At 39.3% G+C, this 25,240-nt stretch overlaps 1 protein-coding gene across 2 annotated transcripts in view; it reads right to left on the reverse strand.

The window, feature by feature from the left end:
- The window catches only part of EFHC1 (EF-hand domain containing 1), a 64,908-nt gene that overhangs the window by 24,152 nt on the left and 15,516 nt on the right, over window positions 1–25,240 (reverse strand). For both annotated transcript variants that reach the window (XM_079934900.1, XM_079934901.1), the window contains 4 exons: window positions 19,929–20,216; window positions 15,304–15,453; window positions 13,958–14,150; window positions 4,950–5,170 (listed from right to left, as the gene is read on the reverse strand). In XM_079934900.1, the coding sequence (XP_079791026.1) occupies window positions 4,950–5,170; window positions 13,958–14,150; window positions 15,304–15,453; window positions 19,929–20,216 (852 nt within the window). The remainder of the gene's footprint in view (window positions 1–4,949; window positions 5,171–13,957; window positions 14,151–15,303; window positions 15,454–19,928; window positions 20,217–25,240) is intronic.

Genomic DNA, 25,240 nt, shown 5'->3' on the forward strand with positions numbered 1-25,240 from the left:
GTGTCCCCTGCATTGGCAGGCGGATTCTTAACCACTGCGCCACCAGGGAAGTCCCTATTTTTATTTCTTCATTTTTGCCTCAGAGAATGATAGCCATACTTCACTGAGAACTCACACCCCCCTGTCCACACAGGATTCCCCTTTCCTAGTGAAGGAGCAAACTCATGGAACTAAATTCCAGATGCAAAGGTTATTTGGTGAGTGTGAAAATTTAGGATGAACCTATGTTTTTCATTTAGGTTCCATGAAGGGCTGAAAGCACCGCTATAGGATGCTAAGATCTGTTTGTCTAAAAACTTAAGTAGAGGGCTTCCCTGGTGGCGCAGTGGTTGAGAATCTGCCTGCCAATGCAGGGGACATGGGTTCGAGCCCTGGTCTGGGAAGATCCCACATGCCGCGGAGCAACTAGGCCCGTGAGCCACAACTACTGAGCCTGCGCGTCTGGAGCCTGTGCTCCGCAACAAGAGAGGCCGCGATAGTGAGAGGCCCACGCACCGCGATGAAGAGTGGCCCCCACTCGCTACAACTAGAGAAAGCCCTCGCACAGAAACGAAGACCCAACACAGCCAAAAATAAAAATAAATAAATTTTTAAAAATAATAATAAAAAATCATGTATCTAAAAAAAAAAAACTTTAGTTCAGAGGTTATTTTCCTCCCTCTCATCAATGCTAGGCGGACTGCAGCTGAGTTCTTTTTCTCTGACTCCTTTCTGCTATGCTTTCTCAGCAAACTAGCTTGTACCATGCTTTTACTTGTAGATACCCTCCCCAAATCTTTTAATATACTGTATTCAGGGACTTTAACAAGTTAGTCTATATGAGCCCTGCTCCATCTGCAACAGGGGACTCCCTCAGAAACCAGGGACTCTGCTATGTTCGTCCAAGGTGGGGTGCTTAGAACACTGATCCTTCACCCACTTCCTGGGCTGTAGTTAATGTGATCTTCATGGCTGGAATATGACTAATGGATCCAGTAGATGGACGATGACTTAATTTGCTCCAAATACAAAACCACTACTCAGTGAATATACACGGTTGCCAATGGACAGAAGGACTTGGGGTGAGACACTGCATGCTAAGCTCTGGCTTACTCTGGAGGTGGGCGGAAATGCACAGTGGTGGAGTCCAATATCAATACACAGTGAGAGCAGCCTGGTTGGGAGGTGTGGGGGGAGGTTAAGGAGTTTTAAAATAGGGAGGTAAGTTCCTGAGCACCTTCCTCTCAAATTCCTTTTGTTTTAACAGGCTTCTACCTAGTTTTCCCAAGTTGCATCTCACTTCCTCTGCTTGGAATAAAGACCTTCTCTAAATATCAGCCCCTGTGCCTGTGGTCCTGGCACCATGCTCTTCATGCTCCAAGCTACCGCCTGGGTCCTGTTCTAAACTAGAACTATTCCTCTGACTGGACATTATCACGCCTAGACACTCCTATTCGTATGACCCACCTTCCAGAGCTTCTGCCCAGGCTTTCTTAATGATGCACGCACACACACAGTCTTACAGTCCCTCATCCTTCAGATGCTGCCTTCAGAGGCCAGCTCCACGGCAGATGAGCTCTCCTGGTCCTGGCTTCTTCCTCCTTCCTACTAGCATGTCTCCAGATGGATCCAGCACATCTGGCTTCTGGATCCATGTGGACTTACTCCTGATCTGGCAGATCAGCCTGACCTGGGTATCGAGATTCTCAAATTAATATATGCACTGCATATCCACTTCTGTCCCTGCCCATCAGCTTGACTCTGGCTTGGTCCCTCTAGAACCTGCTACGGCTCTCATCCCTGTGTTCCAACTACATTGTGTAGAGTTCAGATGACTGAGAGGTAATGATTGAGGAGAGCTAAAAGGTATTTGCTGCTTGGTAAGTGGAGCTTTCCTACTCATTTCCAACAAAGACTTTCATGGACAAGCAGAGAGGATTTATTTGTAGCAGAATTATTTATTATAGAGAAAATAAACTGACCAAACACTGTAATTAATGTGCCATATGTAAGGATGGAGAAATCATTGTATTATACAGAGTAACTGAGACAGGGCAAAACAAACCAAAATCTATAGTGGTTCTTCAGTTCTCTCTGCTCTCTATCCAAGTCTTCCCTCCCTTTCTTTAGAAGACAAGTTTGGGGGGTAGAAAGGTGATAGTAACGAGGATGGAGAGCAGGGCTCTTCTAGGACTCAAAGCTTTTATCAGCTCAAAACACAGATCAAAGCCGTCCACTAGGAAAAGTGCACCAGTGTGCTACAAGCCCTCCCCATCCTACTTCCTGGTTAGGTGAGACGCCTCCTTATGAGAATGTTTGACATTTAACAGGATTACCCTTGTACTTTTCATTGTGATGCCTGGACTGCAACTTCACACAATACTCATCTATAAACTCAAGTGGTGGAGTAGTTTGGCTGACTAAAATCTAGATCTGTTCACATGGTATTTTTCCTGTAGACTGCATCAAATGCTGCCCCCAAAACTGGGGCATAGGGACATCGGTTTTATTATAATTCTTAATCCATGAGCACATTCATGGGTAAGGAGTTCTATCAGAGGAAAAACTGACAGCAAGAGGCACTATCATCACCCACACTCCCTTCTGGAAGTTTTATTGCCCCAGGAACGCCTAGCACCAAAATCCAAATCCTTCTTTGTAACTGTTTTTATGAGATGTTGCTTCTAAAAGCCTTGCCTAAGATATCACTTGCCTTTGAGGGGAACAAATACATACTGCCTAGGCAGTCTTCTTCAGTCTATCCAGGAAACACACCACATACCTCCTATTTGCCAGGCACTGTGTTAGGTGCTAGGAGCACAAAGATGAACAGTGGTCCTGCTGTCAAGGAACTTAGTCTCATAGAAAAATTCATAAACAGATGTTTTAATACGACAAGTGCTAGTGGAGGGAGGCACAGAGTATCCCAGGAACACAGACGATGGGGTGCGAGCCCTGCCTGGGACTTCAGAGAAGCCTTCTTGGAAGAGAGAAAGCCTATACTGAGTTGTGAGAGTTAAGAAAAAGCCATGTAGAGAAATGACGGAGAAGTGGTTCAAGCAGGAGAAAGAGCATTAGCGGAAGTCCAGGGGAATAAAACAGGATGCAGAACCACCTGTAATTCAGTAGAATTGGAGGCTAAGTGCAAGCAGCATGGGCAGCAGATGCGGGGAAGGCAGGGGCCCAGGCTGGAGGAATTCAATCATTCCATCATTCCAGTAGTGTCTTTCAAAAAGAAAAAAGCCCACGGACATTATTTTATACACACGCTGGCAAAATAAAGATGGGCCACAGGTGCTAACACACTATTTTATACATGGGCAACAAAGAGGTTGTTTGAGTTGTTCCTGCCCCAAATAGGTACAACAAGCACCAGTGTTTTGGTCTACGACACTGTGGCCTTAATACTTTAGATGCTTGTTGAATCTGCTGTGTAATGTGTAATTTTGAAAACATGCAATTGTCATTTCAAACTCTAAAATATGTGGCTGAGCCACTCTGAAGGTTCAAGTTTATTAAATTACTATTTTGGTGCATTAAAGACACCATGAACTTACTCTGAGAGTGGACTCTGAGGTGCACAGAACTGAATTTTGGGGTTCTGCGTGATTTTAAGGAGAGCGATGTTGCAATTAAAGAACACCGTCTTCCAACATCTTCAGTGAATCAGTTTTTGTTTTGCTCCCAATCACTTTTTTTTTTTTTTTTTTTTTTGTGGTACGCGGGCCTCTCACTGTTGTGGCCTCTCCCGTTGCGGAGCACAGGCTCCAGACGCACAGGCTCAGCGGCCATGGCTCACGGGCGCAGCTGCTCCACGGCATGTGGGATCTTCCTGGACCGGGGCACGAACCCATGTCCCCTGCATCGGCAGGCGGACTCTCAACCACTGCGCCACCAGGGAAGCCCTCCCAATCACTTTTTAAGTAAAAGGGTTTGATAAATAGGCAAGAAAAAATGAAATGCCTTAGGGGTCTGGAATTTTAAAAGATGTCTTTTTTTTAATCAAAAAGTTTTTAAATTATTGAAGTAACACAAGGCTTGGTATAAAAACTGAAATTGAGGGAACTCCCTGGTGGTCCAGTTGTTAGGACTCCACGCTTCCACTGCAGGGGACATGGGTTCAAGCCCTGGTCAGGGAACTAAGATCCCATAAGCCATGTGGCATGGCCAAAAAAAAAGCAAAATTACAACCACACAGTACAGAAAGAAAGCTCCCTGGTCATCTCCCACTTCCCTCCCTCCCTCCCCTTCCCACGGTGAACTAACCACTGTTAATAGTCTGGGGAAACATTCCTCCAGGTCTTTTCCTCAGTAATATACGCAGATGTTGTATACAGTAATCTACAAAAATAGTGCCATGTCATGTATTCACAATCCCTTAAAAATGTTATGGACATTTTCTCATGTTAATATGCACAGACTCCCTCTTTTTTTAACAAGTCTTATAGTCCTCTAATTATATGGATGGATATACTATAATTTATTCTGCCAATGTCCTTACACTTTATTATAAGTAATGCTACACTACACATCCTCACATATATCTATTTATAATCCCCAAACCAGATTTTCTGGGTCAAGAGATACATGATATTTTATTTTGAAAAAGTTTAAATGAGACAAACTGCCCTTCAGAAAAGTTTTTCTCATTGTTCGCCTATTAACAGTACACGAAATGCCTACTGCATCACACCAGGGCAAACACTGGATATTGTGAGTCTTTTTAGAGCAAACAGATCCTAAACCTCATTATTTTCATTTCTCTTTGTTTGATTATCAATTGAGGGTCTTTCCGTATGTTCATTAGCCATTTGTAGTTCTTCTTTTGTGAACTGCTCTATTTCACATGCTTTGTCCATTTTTTTAATTGGGTATTCACATAAGAACCTTTTTTATCCTTTTCCTTAAATTTCTATTAATGCATCAGAAGATGAACTCTCTCTCTAACCTCAGAACCAGTGTCCTGTTACCTGTTTCACAGGAGGTGGTTCCTTCTTGCTCACATCAATGCGTGGTAAATCGGAGATTCCAAATTTTTCTTTGTAATACTGCCGAGTAAATGGATCACAATCATAAATGAAGAAAGTTCTCCCAAGTATAGTGAGTGGCTTCCCAACAATGAAGTCTTTGGCAGTATACCATTCCAACACCTCCTTGTCTGAGATTTCCAGCACACACCGAGGGAAGTTCTCTAACAAAAGACAGCAGGAAGAGGAAAGAAAAGGAATGAGGATGGGAAGAAAGACTGACACACAGCAGCCAGGCATTCCTGAGAACCAGAGGGAGTGCAGGCTTCAGCTCTGACCGAGGGTCAGGGACGCCTCCACACTCCCTGCAGAACACAGGGCTGAGTATTTCCATCTGCGAACAGGACACATAAATAATAACCCAGATTGTTTCTGTAAAGTCTCTCTCCCATATTCGGCTTGAACTATCCCTAGAGGTCACCAATCTTAGTAGAATTAATGCTTAGAAGGAATCATTACAAGAGAAAAGAATAAATGTCCTTCTATAAAGACAGAGTATTGGATCTATGGTGGGGGGTCCAAGTCATTTACTTCAACCACCCACCCATTTATCCGTTCATCTAACAAATTATTAGTGACCACATATACCGTGTACCAGGTACACTGCTGAATATAGAGATTATAACAATTAACAGTATGGATAAAATTCCTGCCTTGATGGAGAAAACATTCTATTCGGGGCCACAGACCCTAAACACACAAAACATGGTTTCATTTCAATTGTGGTCACTGCTATGAGGGCAGTCTGATCTAGTCCTGTGCCAAGAGGCAGGGACAGTCAGCACAATGGTTCCGGTAATCCATTCATCTGGGAAATCAACAGATTTTCAAACGTAGAATCAACCTTCCATTTTTGGAATAAATCTAATTTGTCACACTCTCTTATGAAAACTAAGTGTTGATTGTTTAAGACTGATTCCCTGCAACTTGGCCTCCATGGAAACCATAAGATCATCAGTCAGTTCTAGTAAGGTGCCACACTTTGTAGCTGGAACCACAAAGCTTGGCCCCAGAACTCTGATGACAGGGAGCATGAGAGGGGGGTTGGTACTATCCTAACTGATAATTGCTAAGAAAATAAGGAAGGAGGCTAAGGTTCTGCTACAGCATTCAGAAAACCTAACGCTCCAGCCCTTGATTTGCCAAAAGAAAAGGGTTGGCTGCTTCCCAATCACGCATCTTAAACACCCTATAGACCAAAGGTTCCTTCTCCCAGTGTCTAGTGCCCAACCCTACTAGAGCTCTCTGAGTTACCCCAGGAAGTGATGGGCAGTGGAGGACACAGCTCATGACTCTGTGGCATTGTTTTCTTTTTTTTGGCCACACCATGCAGCTTGTAGGAGCTCAGTTCCCTGACCAGGGAACAAAGCCACGCCCTTGACAGTGAAAACACAGAGTCCCAGCCACTGGACTGCCAGAGAATTCCCCAATAATTATTACTTTAAATGTAAGTGGACTAAGTGCTCCAATCAAAAGACATGGAGGGGCTGAATGAATAAAAAAACAAGATCCATCTACATGCTGCTTACAAGGGACTCACTTCAGACCTAAGACAGACAGACTGAAAGTGAGAGGATGAGAAAGGGTATTCCATGCAAATGAAAATGAAAAGAAAGCTGGGGTACCAATATTTATATCACACCAAGTAGACTTTAAAACAAAGCCTGTAAAAAGAGACAAAAAAGGGCATTACATAATGATAAAGGGATCAATCCAAAAAGATGTAATAATTGTAAATATATATACAGCCAACATAGAAGCACCTAAGTACATAAGGCAAATATTAACAAACAAAAGGAGAAACTGATGGTAATACAATAATAGAAGGGGACTTTAACACTCCAGTTACATCAATGGACAGATCATCCAGACAGAAAATCAAAAAGGAAACACTGGCCTTAAATGACATTAGACCAGATGAACTTAATAGAAATATATAGAACATTCCATCCGAAAGCAGCAGAATACATTCTTTTCAAGTGCACATGGAACATTCTCCAGGACAGATCACATGCTAGGCCACAAAACAAGTCTCAGTAAATTTAAGAAGACTGAAATCATACGAAGCATCTTCTCTAATCACAACACCATGAGACTAGAAATCAACTACAAGGAAAAAAAAAACAAACTGTAGCCCTTGAGATTACCTTACTAGTTAAGTCAGAAGGAGAAAGACAAATATCATACGATATGACTTATATGTGGAATCTAAAATACGACACAAATGAACCTATCTACAAAACAGAAACAGACTCACAGACAGAGAACAGACTTGTGGTTGCCAGGGGTGGGGTCGGGGAGGGATGGATTCTGAGTTTGGGGTTAGCAGATGTAAACTACGATATATAGAACGGATAAACAACAAGTTTCTACTGTATAGCACAGGGAACAATATTCAACATCCTGTGATAAACCATAATGGAAAAGAATATAAAAAGAATGTGTGTGTGTATATATATGTATATATACGTATAACTGAACCACTTTGCTGTATAGAAATTAACACAACATTGTAAATCAACTGTACTTCAATAAAAAAAAAGAAAAAACACTGTAAGAAACACAAATGTGTGGAGGCTAAACAATATAGTACAAAACAACCAATCGGTCACTGCAGAAATCAAAGAGGAAATAAAAAATACCTGGAGACAAATGAAAATGGAAACACAATGATACAAAATGCTATGGGACACAGCAAAAGCAGTTCTAAGAGGAAAGTGTATAGCAATATAAGCCTACCTCAGGAAATAAAAAATCTCAATCTAACCTTACACCTAAAGGAAGTAGAAAAAGAAGAATAAGCAGAATCCAAAGTGAGTAGAAGGAAAGAAATAATAAAGATCAGAGAGGAAATAAATGAAATAGAGACTAAAAAAACAACAGAAAAGATCAATGAAACTAAGAGGTGTTTCTTTGAAAAGATAAACAAAATTATAAAACTTTAGCCAGATTCATCAACTAAAAAATGAGAGAGGATCCAAATAAATAAAATCAAAAATGAAAGAGAAGTTACAAGTGACACCATAGGAATACAAAGAATCATAAGAGATTAGTATGAACAATTACACGTCAGCAAAATGAACGACCTAGAATAAATGGATAAATTCCTAAAAACACACCATCTCCTAAGACTGAATCAGGAGGATATAGAAAATATGAATAGACTGATTATTAGTAATGAAATTGAATCAGTAATCAAATAACCCCAAGAAACAAAAGTCTAGGACCAGAGGGCTTCACAGGTGAATTCTATTAAACATTTAGAGAAGAGTTAACACCTAACCTTCTAAAGTATTCCAAAAAATTGAAGGAGGAGAAATGCTTCTGAACTCATTCCATGAGGCCAGCATCACCTTGATACCAAAACCAGACAAAGGCACCACAAGAAAAGAAAATTGTAGGCCAATATCACTGATGAACATAGATTCAAAAACCCTCAAAAAATATTAGCAAACAGGATACAACACTATGTTAAAAGCATAATACAATATGATCAAGTAGGATTTATCCCAGGGGTGCAAGGATGGTTCAAAACCCACAAATCAATCAATGTGATTAACAAACTGAAGAATAAAAATCATATGATCATCTCAATAGGTGCAAAAAAAGCTTTTGGTGAAATTCAGCATCCATGTATGATAAAAGCTCTCAACAAAGTGGGCAGAGAGGGAACTTTCCTCAACTTAATAAAGGCCATACATGACAAGCCCACAGCTAACTTCACACTCAACAGTAAAAAGCTTAAAGCATTTTGTTGAAGACTAGAAACAAGAGAAGGAAGACCACTCACTCCAATTTTATTCACCATAATATTGGAAGTCCTAGCCATAGCGATCAGACAAGAAAAAGAAATAAAAGGAATCCAAGTTGGAAAGGAAAAAAGTAAAACTGCTACTGTTTGCAGATGATATGATACTATATATATAAAATCCTAAAGGTGCCACAATAAAACAGAACTAATAAATGAATTCAGTAAAGCCATAAGATACAAAATATACAGAAATCTGTTGCAATTCTATACACTAACAAAGAACTAACAGAAAAAGAAAACAAATCCATTTACACCTGCATAAAAAAGAATAAAATACCTAGAAATAAATCTAACCAAGGAGGTAAAATACTTTTACTCAGAAAACTGTTAAGACTCTGACGAGAGAAACTGAAGACAACACAAACAAATGGAAAGATACACTGTGCTCATGGATTGGAAGAATTAATATTGTTAAAATAAACATATTACCTAGCCTGCAGATTCAATGCAGTCCCTATCAAAATACCAATGGCATTTTCCACAGAACTAGAACAAATAATTCTAAAATTTGTATGGAAACACATAAGGTTCTGAATAGCCAAAACAATCTTGAGAAAGAAAAACAAAACTGGAGGTACCATGCTCACTAATTTCAAACTATACTACAATCCTACAATAATCAAAACAGTATGGTACTGGCACATAGATCACATAGATCAATGGAACAGAACAAAGAGCCCAGAAATAAACCCACACTTATATGGTCAATTACTCTATGACAAATCAGGCAAGCATACACAATGGGGAAAAGACAGACTCTTCAATAAGTGGTGTGGAGAAAACTGGACAGCCACACGTTAAAAGAATCAAACTGGACTACTTACACCATATACAAAAATTAACTCAAAATAGAATTAAAATTTACATGTAAGAATTAAAACCATAAAACTCCTATTAGAATACATAAGCAGTACATTCTTTGACATCAGTCTTAGAAACATTTTTTTTTGGATATGTCTCCTCAGGCAAGGGATACAAAAGCAAAAATAAACCAATGGGACTACAACAAACTAAAAAGCTTTTGCACGATGAAGGAAACAAGGAACCAAACAAAAAGGCAGCCTACTGAATGGGAGAAGCTATTTGCAAATAATACATCTGATAAGAGGTTTAATATCCAAAATATAGAAAGAACTCATACAACTCGACATCAAACAAAAAACCCACCTGATTAAAAAAAATGGTCTGAGGACCTGAAGAGACATTTTTCCAAGGAAGACCTACAGATGGCCAACAGGCATATGAAAAGATGCTCAACATCACTAATCACCAGAGAAACACAAATCAAACCCACAATGAGATACCACATCACACCTCTCAGAATGGCTATTATCAAGATGACAACAAATAACAAATGTTGGCAAGGATGTATGTGGAGGAAAGGGAACCCTGTGCACTGTTGGTGGGAATGTAAAATTAGTGCAGCTACTATGGAAAACAGTATGGAGATTCCTCAAAAAATTAAAAACAGAACTATCATGAGATCCACCAATTCCACTTCTGGGTATTTTTCTGGGGGAAAAAACCCCACTAATTCAAAAAGATTTATGCACCCCTCTGTTCACTACAGCATTATTTACAATAGCCAAGATACGGAAGCAATCTAAATGTCCATGGATAGATGAATGGATAATGAGAAAGTGCTGTAAACACACATACACACACACACACACAATATTCCTCAATGATAAAAAAGAATGAAATCTTGCTATTTTTGACAACATGGACCTAAAGGGTATTATGCTAAGTGAAATAAGTCAGACAGAGAAAGACAAATACTGCATTTCACTTGTATGTGGAATCTAAAAAAGTAAAACAAAAGAATAAACATACAGAAACAGACTCATAGATATAGAGAACTAACTGGTGGTTCTCAGAGGGGAGTGGGGTAAGATGATGAGTGTAATTGATGAGGAAAACTAAGAGGTACAAACTTTAGTTGTAAAATAAATAAGTCACGGGGGTGTAATGTACAGCATAGGGAATATAGTCAATAATACTGTAGGGACTTCCCTGGTGGTGCAGTGGTTAAGATGCCATGCTCCAAATGCAGGGGGCCCGGGTTTGACCCCTGGTCAGGGAACTAGATCCCACATAAACGCCACAACCAAGGAGCTGGCAAGCCACAACTAAAGAGCCCACGTGCCACAACTAAGCAGCCAGTGAGTGGCAACTAAGGAGCCTGTGAGCCACAAATAAGAAGCCCACCAGCCACCACTAAGGAGCACACGTGCCACAACTAAGACCTGGCCGCAACCAAATAAGTAAATAAATATTAAAAAAAAAAAAAGCCTGGCTATGCATTAGAGTTGTCAGGGGAACACTGAAAATAACAATAATAATAATAATACTGCAAAAACTTTGTGTGGTGACAGATGATAACTAGAATTATCCTGGTGATCATTTTGTAATGTATAAAAGTATCAGATCACTGTGTTGTACACCTGAAACTAATATAGTATTGTAAGTTAATTTTATTTCAATAAAAATAAATAATCCAGGGGCTTCCCTGGTGGCGCAGTGGTTGAGAGTCCGCCTGCCGATGCAAGGGACGTGGGTTCGTGCCCCGGTCTGGGAAGATCCCATATGCCGCGGAGCGGCTAGGCCCGTGAGCCAGGGCCACTGAGCCTGCGTGTCCGGAGCCTGTGCTCCGCAATGGGAGAGGCCACAACAGCAAAAAACAAAAAAAAACAAAAAAAATTAAATAAATAAATAAATAATCCATAAAAATACCCAAACATTTTTCAAAATTTGTTGTTTTTTAATCCTATCACTGCTCCAATATCATTACTGTAATATACTTTAATTTTACTTTGATATGTTTTAAGCCCCTCAAATTTAACATTGTTCCTTTAGTTTGTATAGTCAATGTTTATTTAGATTTACCTACATTTTACCATTTTCTTTATCACTTCTTATATCTCAGATCTTACTTCTGGAATCATTTCCTTTCTATACATTTGATTTTTCCTAGTTAAGGGTCCATTGTTTAGGTCCACACCCGGCTCTCCCACAAAGCCTTTAGTCTTTCTAGCTCACACCTCTTCTTCTGAGCTTTGTCTACATGACATAACTAGTTAGCAATCAGATAATCTGGAGCACCTGTGTTACTGTTTAAGCGCTTTGAGTATTTATATTACTTGTCTCCCCAGCCGCTAGAAGTGACTGAAGGACAGGGATTCTAGGTCTAGGAGTTACATTTTCATCTTACCCTCCATAGCACAGCACTTAGCACATGACATAGTTCCCACAGCAGATATTTAACCCTTGTTTAACCAAATTCAATAAAAATTATCCATTGGATTAATGCCTCTGGGAGTCAGTCAGACACTTTAACACCGTGGTTCCAGTTAAAGGAATTATTTAGCTGATGGAAGCTTAGCCTTTTCTATCTGCAAGACTAACAATAACTTTCACAAAAAGATATGTGTCCTACCTTTTCAAAGGACCCTACATAGGTCACCAGGCTGCCTTTCCATCTACCCCTGCTGAAAACTGTTAAAATTTGGAAAGTTATAGATGAGGATGATTACGTCTTGCAAAGTCTAAACACAGCCACAATGATAAGGCACATTGATAAGGCAGACACAAACATGGAACCTGAGAGTTCAAGAGATTTACTGACACTTTTTTCATGCCATCCTGAATACATCCCCATTCTTCTTCTTAATCATAACTCTGACGTTTGTTAGCTCCAGATGGCAGGCATTGCAGGCTCATTTAAGCATTTTGGAAGGCCAAAATTAGTATATTAGTCCCAGTGTCACAGAACTCTAAGAGGGTTCTATGGGAGCTAAGTAGAAGAAACACGGCAGGCAGCAGCCAGACTAAGTTGAACTAGGGCATGGATCCAGTTATCGCTATTTGAGAATGTAAACTGTGTTAGCAATTATTCTCATCTCTCAAAAAAAGAGGTGCTTAATGTTAAGTCTCTTAATTTAAAAATGACAATTTTTACTCCCTTTTATCCTTTTCCCCAATCTCATTCTCCTCTGCCTCACATGCAACCATGCTAATGAGCAGCTTTCTGATTATCTGCATATTTACAGTTTTGTGTGCATTTTACTTCATGTAAATGGTATTGCGTTATACATCTCCTTTTTTTTCTACACAGCACTATGCATTTAAGATGCATCCATTTGCTTTCTTGTACATTTTCCTTCTATTACATATTTATCAGGATATACCTTCACCACATTCTGATTATCCACTCTCCCAGTAATGGAAATCTCCACCTCCTTGCCCCCAGATAACTGCATTTTTAAAAAACACTGTGCAGACCAAGCAATACATGTGAGTAGGCTGGATTTAGCTTTCAGAAGGCCAATTTGTTTATAACCTCTAAGACAAATCTCTTGCTCAATACCTGGAATTTCTTATCTCTTAGTTCCAAAAAATAGAGTTAAAAAACAAAACAAAAAAAACCCAAAGTATTTATTACAGAGTTCTGTCAGCCATCCAAACATTGGTCATTACATGTGACCAAGATGACACTTTTGTAAGAGAAAATTCTTAAACTATTAAGTCAATAACTAAAGCAAGTCTATTTATTCCAGAGAAGTAGTGACAGACAGCCTGTCTCAGCTGCATTTTGTTTGCATTCTCACACTCCCATTGATAAGGTTATTTTATATCAACAAAGAAAGACCAAGGGTTGATACAATGGGGACCCACCATTATGAACCACAGACATGCCTTTTCCCATCTGAAGTTATCCCACATAGAAACTTCCTGATTAGGAAGTGGTTGAGGTGAGAAGAAAAGTCTGAAAAGCACATAAGGAAATGGTAAGCTGTATCTCTGAATGAAAACAAGCTTGTTTCAGAAATGCATTAAAAATCTGACATGAAATTGCTTCAGCTCAGAAGCCTTGCTCTTCCACACTTTAAATAAATCTTCCACTGCTCTTTTGGTTTTGTTCCCCTGATCTTGGTATCAGTCCTCTCTGCCAGACCATTTCAGATACAAGCTTGGATCGAGGGGCCAGTAAAGGAGGGAAGTTATGGGAAAGCCGCTTTTTGAGTACCTAAGAGAACACAGCAAGCACCTCCCTAGTGTAAAGGGAATGACCACACTGATTAACTCCTTTGAGATCCAGGAAAGGTCCCAATTAACAGAGGATAAACTGAATCACACATACTTGCATTCTCCACCAAAACCTTGGGCATGCGCTGGCGGCTCATGAGGAGTGGGAAGGGATCTCGTCCATCATTCCGTTCGTGGACCTCTCGAATTTCCACTGTATCATCCATAAGATAGTAATGAATAACGTAGGTCCGACATTCACCAAACATGCTGTCTGTATCATCCCAGATTGCATAGAATCGAAGAACCTTTGAGGAACCCAAAGCAGTGACTTAAGTAAAAATTCTACAGGTGGAGAGTTTAACTTAGCTACTTTGGCATTTCTGTATCAGACAATGATGAAAAGATTAACCAGAAAGACTATGACATAATCTCAGATGGTTAAAAACAAAGTATTCACCAAAGATACAAAAACATCTGAAATCATATGCCAGATGTCAACAGCTGGAAAGTATTAAATAATAGTCTTACAAGCTTGTGCTGAGAAAGAATGATTCATTTTGATCCAAAATATTAGTCAGTGAAAGAGAAGCTGAATTAAAAGAGCAGTGGGCCCTTTGTTCAGTGCTTTATGCATATTAATAAAGGTACATGTGAATGGTTTGTATATAATTAGTATGGAAAGAATTTTCATTTATTAATCAGTCTTTTTTTAGTTCTTTCAACTGTTCTTTCTAGTAACAGTATCAACAATACAATCTTTAAATACAAAATAATGACAGACATATGACTGATATAAAGAATGTTCTTAAAAGACCTTGCTAGTGCTAGGTAAAATTTTCTGAACTAAAAGGAATTAGATGTCTGAGAGAAAAAAGCAGCAAAGAAACACTGAGGGTGATCTGTTTTCTCTTTCCCTTTAGTACAGTAAAGGAGAAGACTCAAATACACCAGTCCACAAGGGGAAGATAGGAAGGTTGGAACAGAGCTGGAAAATACCCAGAACATTCTGTACTCACACATCAATATAAAATTGAACAAGGAAGCATCTGCAATGCGAATGCTGTGAAATTACTAGTTTAACACTAGAAACCTACATATATGCAATAGCTTTGAAATATCCCAATAATTCATTTAAGGTTTCCCAGAGGATTCTTTGATATTAATTCATATTTGAGAAAAGAAGTAGGTGGTTAGAAGTAAAAAGCAGGGAGCAGATGTTGCTCAGCAATTGCTTTAAGATTTAAAAGTTTGGTGGAGCTCACAAGACTTAACTCCACAATCATCTTTGAACCTCTGATATGAAATTTAGGCATTCCTGTACCTCTAACCCCAGAAAGATAGCACTATATCTGACCAGTTAAATTACAGATATAATGTTTCAAAATACACATCTACCAAAATAACTTGCTAATAAGCAGTGCTGCATTTGGAAACAAGTAAACCTACTGGGTCACTTACTTGTTTGTCAAAGGTGAGAAACTGCTTGAGTTGATCAAAGTCTGTTGGGGTCACATACTTACGAAGAGGCTGTTTCCGGAGTTCAGTGTAAGGATCGAGAGCCATCTTCTCTGGTGGATTTAGTTCAATTCCTTGACTTTCCAAAAATACCTACATAATTCAAAATTAAAAATGATTATCTTTCTTGAAGCTTCTCAAAGTAAATATTAAGTGATGCTGTAAAAATAAGTATAATAAGAATTTCTAAGCTACTGCCCACCTTAACCATTAGTTTGCAGCTTGAACATGTCTTAGCAGTACTAAGCCTTTGATTGACCCAGTTCTATAATGCAGATAATAATTGATAATTACCTTAAGTATAAATGGAAGACATGATGGTAAGGTAACTGGCTTCAAATATGAATTCAGATCAATTAGATTTAAGTAGGTGCCCAGGAACAGAGGGAGTACCAGGACTGCTTACATACGTACATCGGGAACCTAACCATAGTTTGAACAATACGTAATTCATATCAGGTTTGGGGGCAAGCTGCACAATGGCAAAGTTAAGCTGAAATCAAATCCCCAGCTTTCCATCTCATTTAAAACAAATATATGATTAAGTACTTCCCGCAAAAAAAAGAAAGCATACCCACTAATTATTTTAGACCAAAAAATATTTCAGCCAAATAGGAAAGACGAATCAAGTGCTCAAATCTCACTAAAAAAGTTAAAGAAAGCATCTGAACTTGATGTGATCACTGAATTTTATTTTGCTAATTATGAGTAAATAAAATATTTTAAGTCACTATATATTTTAATACAACTTGACAATTCTTCTTAAAAGCACAATAAACTATCTTTTTTGTTGACCAGAAAAGAACAATTTCCTGGGATCTGTTTACATTGTGGAACTGGAAATTAATCTGAAATCTGGGTTTCTTTTGGGAATTGTGTAGTTTGCTTTTGGACAATTCAATAGAAAATATACAGAACTCAGGGCCAAAATACATGGGTTCTAGTATCAGCTCTGCTAACTAGCTTATAATCTTAGTATTTAAAGTTTTATTAGGCAGTCGCCAATATCCTTTCTTTTTTTAAAAAAATTATTTATTATTATTATTTTTTGGCTGTGTTGGGTCTTCACTGCTGCATATGGGCTTTCTCTAGTTGTGACGAGCAGGGGTTACTCTTCATTGTGGCGCGCGGGCTTCTCACTGCAGTAGCTTCTCTTGTTGTGGAGCACAGGCTCTAGGTGCGTGGGCTTCAGTAGTTGCGGCAGGGGCAGGCGGGCTCAGTAGTTGTGGCTCACAGGCTCTAGAGCGCAGGCTCAGTAGCTGGGGCACACAGGCTTAGATGCTCCGTAGCACGTGGGATCTTCCCGGACCAGGGCTCGAACCTGTGTCCCCTGCGTTGGCAGGCAGATTCCTAACCACTGTACCACCAGGGAAGTCCCCCCAATATCCTTTCAATATTAAAATATTATGATCTCAACATCTACTAAAAGTACTGAACTGCAGATGACAATAAAATTCTCCCCTCCCTTGAGATGGTCTACTAGTGTAGCAGGATTATTGACTGAGAAAATTAATGGGTGTTTTACTCCTTTTTGTTGCTTACAACTGATAACCAGGCCCTTTGTTAACCTTACTTTAGGGATTTCGGGAGGAATGTAGAAGCTTCCTGAAGTTGACTGTTCTTCCTGTCTCTTAGAAAAAGCCTAAACTCTTTGAAGTGATTATTCTAAGGTGTCCCAGGAGGAGGGGAGAGAAGGGAATGTCTTTGAGGGCAAGAAGACAGAAAGAGGGAGATTCCCCCAGACTGGAAAACAGACACAGGTTGGTGGGCCTTAGAAAAGCAAGACTCCCCAGGTCTCTGCAGGGACGCTCGGAGAACAGGTGCAGCCAGTCAAGCACAGGTGCTCAGAGTCCAGTCTCTTACTCAGCACCAAGCTTCAGGGAGGTGCCCTTGGTCACTGGACAACCTAGGGACCCTGCATAGATAACCCCTTTGGGTCTGCGAGTGCTGCTGCTTACTAGCTATCCTTAGGGCTTAGAATCTTTGGCAAAGCTGAGGGCAAACAGAAACACCAGGTCAGTTTGACTGGGGCTCAATTAGGTCTTAAGTTACTTTTAAAAAACAAAATAACATTTCTTGTGCACCTGTATCTGTGGAGTAGGATTCACATCTGTGACACCAGCAGTAATACTTCAGTGAAAATAATAAATTCTAGCTGAGTTCTGGAGCTCTATTTTTTAATGTGTTCAGTTCATTCTGTCTATAGGACCATTTATGTGGAGCCATGAGTAGCGGCGTGAGAAGGGATGGTGATGATGATATGTGTGAATGGAGGTGGTTCCTTGTCCAAATCACACTATAAAGCCAGTCTCCTCCTTATCCACTCATAGGTCCAGCTGTAGTGAAAACCATCAAATTAGATAAGATGTGAACAAATCTCAAACTGTTATAGAAGCCAACTTGTAACCTAACATCAGTTATTGAAAACATAATTCAATCTAATCATCAGTGCCTGAAATACTCAGCTCTTGTCTATCATTAGTAATTAAAATACAGCTGATCCCCATTATTCACAAATTTCTGCATTTACAAATTTGTCCGCTTGCTAAAACTCATTTGTAATCAACCCTTGTGGCGCTTTTGTGGTCCTTTGCAGCTGTGCACAGAGCAGTGAAAATTCTGAGTTGCCAGCTGAGGCTGAACAACTTGAAGTTCTGCCTTCTTGTTTTCAGCTTTCCTGGTGAAAAAGTGTCCTTTTCATGGTCTACTTGGAGCCACTTTTTCTCACTTAAGTGCTTTCTGTTGGTGATTTTGCTGTCTGAAGTAGCCCCCAAAGAGCAGCGCTGTTTTCTGTTCTCAGTACAAGAAGACTGTGATATGTACTCAGTGCCACTGAACTGTACATCTAAAAATGGTTAAGGTGCTAAATTTCAGGTTATGTATATTTTACCACATAAAAAAAGGCAGCTGTGATGTATCTTAAGAAAAAAATACAAGTGTCAGCTAAGCTTCATTCAGGCATGACTTACAGTGCTTGGGCCATGACCTCAATGTTAATGAATCAACAATATATTTTAAATGTGGCGTCTGTAAACAGAAAGAACACACAGAACAAGGTAACATTTTGACCAGAGGCTTGTAGGAACCTAACTCTGTATTTCTCTTAGGAGCAATGGTTCAGTATTTGCTAACTCAGTGTTGGTGGCGACTGCACTGAACGTAACTACCATTAATAATGAGAACTGACTGTAACTGGCTTAGCTCAATGGCTCAGTGATCAACTTGCAAATGTTCAAACTGTCTGTAAAGACACAATTGTAAAAACAATTGTAATACCTTAAATTTATACATTTCATAATTTTTCACTGTCAGCACAATTCTGGAACTGCCTATGATAAAAAGAACTTCAAAACCTAAAAAATAAGAGATCAGAACACATTTGAAGGGGACAGTATCTCCAAGATGGTCTGGCACCTCCACCTTCTATATGGTTTTCTCGGCAGCTCTGGGGCGACAAGCCAAGGATGCCATGGCTCCTTTCCTCACTGCCCTGAGGTCCTGTCCCTGCATCATCTCATCAGTGAGGCCCTCCCTGCCCAACCTTTACATATCGTGCCCCCCCCAACTCCCACCTCCTTTACTCTCTTTAGTTCCTTCCATAGCTCTTAGCAGCATCTGACATATTATACATTTGTTTGCTTATTATTTGTCTCCTCCAACCAGAATGTAATAACCTCCATAAGGGCAAATACTTATACCTGGCACCTAGAACAGTGCCTGGCACACAGCAGGCACTCAGTCAGCATTTGCTAAATAAATTACTAAATGAAAAAAATAAATGAGTGAATTCACAGGAGCTCAGTGCATGGTAAAAATTAATCACATTTGGCATTAGGTCACATGGGATTAAAGGCATAAAAAATTCAGGAACTATATTTTTGCTACTAAAATTTATTTTAAGTGAAACAAATTTGGAATTGATTTCCTAATACCTACACTTTGTGCTAAAGAAAGTGCTCTCTCTCGCTCGCTTTTTCCTCTCTCTCTACAATTAAGTATAAGTTATCAAAAAATCCATATTTATGAAATAGAGAAATGGAGGATTTTTCTCACTATAAAAAAGTGTTTTCCTTTAAAAATGTTTTTATTCCAGGAATTCTTTAGATAGCAAGTTTCCCTAGAACAAAGCAAGTATGAGTTACGGAAAAAATACGAATTGTACAAAAAATTTTAGGCTCATATCTGCTAATAGTGGTAGTGCTATTTTTGTAAACCCAAACTTCAGCTAAATTGCCCAGTGCCTCTTCCATATTTCTACCCCATCAAGGGAACTAGCTCCCCTATTCTCTATCTGAACTGGCATGTGAACTGATTTCTTATCAAATGATTCAGCTGTGAAGGGAATTTAACTTTATTTGAATGGATATGTAGCAAAATCATTTTGAAAAAAATGATGTCACTACATAGCGATGGCACATAGGATATAGACAAATGCCAAATTAACCTACACGATAATCCACTCAGGACAGATGATCAGTGCCCTCCTCTTACCCTAACAAGTGACATGCATCCTTCCGTAGATTAGAATAATGCCTAAGCACCACAGCTTCCAAAAACATATACTATACCTGTGTGAACTTGTCACAGTCAACAATGCGGAAAGTTCTGCCATAAATTGTGATGTTTATTCCTCGGTTTAGGTCTTTCCAATGGTAATGGTCTCCCCGGTCATTCTTGGCTAGGCGCTGCCGTTTGATTAACTTGCCTTGAGGGATCCCGGAGTTTTCCACAACAGGCTCTATGACAGACATGCTGTCATCTTCCAGATGGTAGTAAATGTTCACTTGGCGGATCCTGTAATGTTCCTCAGTTGACAGAGGGACACCTTCTTGGAAATAGGCATCAAATTTCAGCACCTGTAATACAAAAAGGAGGGAAAAATGGTGTATTAGTGTCTCATCCAAAAATACCAAGTACCTTCCTGTGCCAAGAACCACTCAGGGAGATTCGAATACTCATCACTCCCATCTTCTAAGTCAAGGGTTGCCAAACTACGATCATGGGACAAACCTACCCCTGCCACCTGTTTTTGTATAACCTGCAAGCTAAGAATGTTTTCATATTTAAATTGTTGAAAAATCAAAAGAAGAATAAAATTTCAAAACACATGGAAATTATACGAAATAATTAACACGTAATTGCTAATGGTTGCTTTCCCATTACGAGGGCAGAGCTGAGTAGCTGGGCTGCTGCTATGGACTGAACTGTCTCCCACCCCCACAATACTCATATGTTGGAACCCTAACCCCCAACGTGACTGTATTTGGAAATAGGGTCTTTAGGAGGTAATTCGGATTAAATGAGCCCTAAGGGTGGAGCCCTAATCCGACAGAACCGGTGGCTTTGTAAGAAGAGGAAGAGAGCTCCCCGCTGTTAGCCCACAGGCACTGAGGAACGGCCACGTGAGGACACAGCAAGAACGCATCTCTCTGGAAGCCAGGAAGAGAGACTTCACCAGAAACCAAATTAGCAGGAGTCCTGATCTTGGACTTGAAGCCTCCAGAACTTTGAGAAAATTAATTTCTATTGTTTAAGTCACCTGTTTGTCTGTATTTTATTATGGCAGCTCGAACAGACAAAGACAGCTGCAAAGCCCAAAATATTTATTATTTGGCTCTTCACAGAAAAAGCCTGCTGGTCTCTGCTCTAAATATTCAAACTACGTGTAGACTGTTTATTAACACGTTCCTTGACAAGATGGCTTAAAGATCTTAACTCTACTAGCTTTACTTCAATGTCAAAAATCCCTCTTAGAATTTCCAGAAAGAATAAGAGACTATGACTTTTGGTTTCAAAATGAAAATGAAGTCTCCAGTCCGTTTCTTTAGGAGTGCAGTCCCTTGTAGATGCACATTAATGACATATTCATTCTTAGAGACTTTGTATGAATGACTCTCCAATCAACAATCCACCACAGACTCTTGGGTGGCATGTCAATACCCTCATTGTGCTCAGAAACATCTATCCTAGATGAAGCAAATCCTAGGTCCTCTGGAAGCATCAGCATCAGTGTAAAGTCAAAATGACACATCTACTGTACATTTGAAAAAACACTTAAAAATAATATAAAAAGCTTATGTTGGGAATTCCCTGGTGGTCCAGTGGTTAGGACTCTGTGCTTTCACTGACAAGAACGCCGGTTCGAGCCCTGGTCTGTGCACTAAGATCCTACAAGTGGCGCGGCGTGGCCAAAAAAAAAAAAAGCTCATGTTGACATGCGTTGGGATTTTTAAATGTCTATAATTCTATTTTTAATACTTCTTTTCAGGGCAAGAACGTATTAGAATGATGCTTCAGGGAGGCAAGAGTGTTAACCCAAACCTCTACTAGAGTAAGAGGAACAAACCAAGGAGACTCTTTAGTGAAGACAATTATGGTTCAATGGATGGGAAGATGAGATAATGTATAATGTCTGCTGTGGAAGAACAAGATAAAAAGCAAAAGAGAACAGGCAGTTGCATAGGAGAAATATGAATATAATGGAGTCAAGACCTTAAAACTCCTAATAAAAAGATGAGATGGATGAATGTAATGGAATGTTTAAAGGAGAAAAATCATATGGTAAAAGCAAAAGACAAAGATCCTTTTAAAGTAACATTTTACAACAGTTGCAAAGAATTGAAAGGGGACATGATCAGTAATTCACGTACGAAATGGTCTGTACCTGAGCCACAGGCTTACACAGATTTACCTGAGGAGATAACTCTGTAGAGCAGACGGTGAGCTGGATTTTAGACTTCCTGAATTCAGCATGCACAGTTACTGTGGCAGGAGGCAATCTGAGACGCAGGGCTGGGTTTTGGGAAAGAAGTCAGTATTAGAGGAGAATCAGGATGACTCAACATTCTGACCTGAGCAACCGAGAAAATGGAACTGCTATCAATCTGATACAGAGCAGAATGCAGTGGAGCAGGTTTGGGGGGGTGGGAAACAAAATTAGGGGTTCGGTTTTGAACACGTTTAGTTTCAGATATCCATTGAACATTCAAGAGGAGATGTCAGATAGGCAGGTACATGTAGAATTCAGGACACAATTCACTGTGTAAAGCAGGGGTCCAACCCCCGGGCCGCAAAGCAGGACATGGGTGGCTGGCGGGCAACTGAAACTTCATCCGTATTTACAGCTGCTCCCCATCGATTGCGTTACCACCTGAGCTCCGCCTCCTGTCAGCAAAATTATTTCATTATATATTACAATATAATAATAATAGAAATAAAGTGCACAGTAAGTGTAATGCACTTGAATCATCCCAAAACCTTTACCTGCCCCTCTCCCCGGGGTCCGTGGAAAAACCGTCTTCCACGAAACCGGTCTGAGGTGCCAAAAAGGTTGGGGACTGCTTGTGTAAAGGACATTTCAAGGCATGAGTCTGGACCAAAGTAGTGAGCATAGACAAAGAAGAAAACGAAAGATTGAAGCCTGGGGTACCTCCAGTTTCCTATGCCATCTGTTTTCTAAGATGAAGGGGATGAAAATACCTTTGGCAACAGGAACCCGGCCTCAGAATGGGAGGCTGGGAAAAGATACACACACATTTTAAAGGCTCAAATAATCAGAAGTTTTTGCATTCTGTTTTTTAAAATGTTAATGATAATGAGTTATTTAAAAACAAACCTTATAGACTTATGCCATGTGATCAGTACAAATGAATCCTAATCTCCTATCTTTGTACATTTACAGTAGTGAATTGTGACCACATGATCACTTTGTAAAATCCAAAACATTCCTTTTGAAGCAAAGAAAAATTAAATAATGCAAAATTAATGCACAGTAAAAGTGTTCGCTTTATATTCATTCTAGTACATTCAAATTGTGCAGGGAAAAGAAGTAACTGATTATGTATATATGGTATATTTGGCATTTATTGAAGAAACTGACTATTCAGTTAACTAGGGCACTAAATTCTTATGTTCTCGGTTATTTGGGAGTTTGTTGTCTGACATAAACTGTAAGTGGTAAAAAATTTTACCCATTAAAAAAAAAAAACCCTAGAAGTTTTTTTCTGTCTGTACATTTATCTCTGATTTTTTAATATGAATCAGTTTGTGCAATAAAGTACTTGGGTTTCCTCTGGCATATGATCTATACGTATGGCTAAAACTACATGTTTTCACCACGTAAGTCATATTACAGAGAGCGAGACCAACATGTGAAGACTCAGGAAGAAATACTCTAACCCTGAATGTACTTATTTATTTGACTGTTAATCAAAAAGGCACTTAGCTACTTATTAAGAACAGAATTAAGAGTTCTGTGCTCCACCCAGAAAGAAATGACTAGAAAAGAGTTAATCTAGGAAAACTGTTTAGCAAGTAGTTAAGATAACATTAGCTTTCCCAGGTAGAATAAGAAGGAAATATATTATGTAAAAAGGAAGGAAAAAGTAATATTTAGATACTGTGTTTAAAAATTTATTTTTCATGGAATTTTACAGCTGGATAGATTCCTACATGTATTCTAACTAATTATATAGATGAGGACACTAAATACTGAGAGTCCTCAAGGTGCCAACACAACACCCAGAATTAGAATCCAAGTCTCCTAACTCCCAGGAAGAGCTCAGAATGCCCCAAGAAACTTGGAACTATTCGCAATGATGTCAAATTGATGGGGAAGATGCTGAATATTTTCATATCACATACAATTATAAAAGCCTAGGTACACTTTTTAAATTATTTTTTAGTTTACTCTATTATATCTGTGCATTGCATGCTCAGCTTGCCAATTTTCAGCAGTGACACTAATATGTTAATTTTATTTCTTAAATAATGATTCATCTCATTTTTTTCAACTAATATTTATTGAGTACCAATCACAGAATAGACCAGATGAGTCCTTGCGCTAATGAAGTATACACTCAAGTAGGACAGATAAACACTAAACAAATCAGCAACACAAACTGTAATACACCACTGTGAAGGAAACAAAAAAATGATAGAGAAAAATACGGAGGGACCACCTTAGCATAGTGGCCAGAAAAAGCTTCATAGTAAGTCACACTGAAGGATGAGATGGAGTCAGCTGCTTAAGAGCAGAGGGAAAGCTATTCCAGGAACAGCACATGCAAAGGTCCTGGGGTGGTGTATTACAATCTCAAGAAAATAAGGAAAATAAATCTAGTGTGACTGAAACACAGTGGGTGAGGAAAAGAGAGGCCCAGGAAAAAGCTGCAGAAACAGCAGGGAGGGCCAGGTCTCGTGGTGACTGCAGGGAACCTGTACAGTTGTATATATGATGAGAAAGCCGTGGAGAAGTATTTTGGTCAGTACGTGACATGTTCTGATATTTATTTTTAAAAGACAGGCCTGGTTGTTCTGTGGAAAATGAATTAATGTTAATAGTGGAGTTGGAAATATGTAAATGGATTAGTTATATATTTTAGAGACAGAAATGACAGAGCTTGATGATAAGATTGGATGTGGGTTTTGAGGGAAAAGAAGAGTCAAGGATGACTTTCAGGAAGTGGGGGATAAATTAGGAGTTTGGGATTAACAGATACATACTGCTACATGTGAAATAAATAATCAACAAGGACCCACTGTATAACTCAGGGAACTATACTCAATATTTTGTATAATAACCTTATAATAATGAGGGAAAAGAATCTGAAAAAGAATAGATATATATATATATATGTATAACTGAACCACTTTGCTGTACACCTGAAACACACATTGTAAATCAACTATACTTCAATTAAAAAAATAAAATTAAAAAAATTTTTTAAAAAGGATGACTTTCAACTGGGGGCTAGAGCAGCTGGGTAGTGGTAATGTCCCCCCAGAGAAGTGATATCATCAGAGCTGTGCTTTGGGGAATAAAGCAAGCAGTAGACCTGTTATGAGCATAAAAAACATGAGACTAATACAACAGTTAACG

Source organism: Stenella coeruleoalba, assembly GCF_951394435.1.
Source record: "Stenella coeruleoalba genome assembly, chromosome: 10".
Lineage (NCBI taxonomy): Eukaryota > Metazoa > Chordata > Mammalia > Artiodactyla > Delphinidae > Stenella > Stenella coeruleoalba.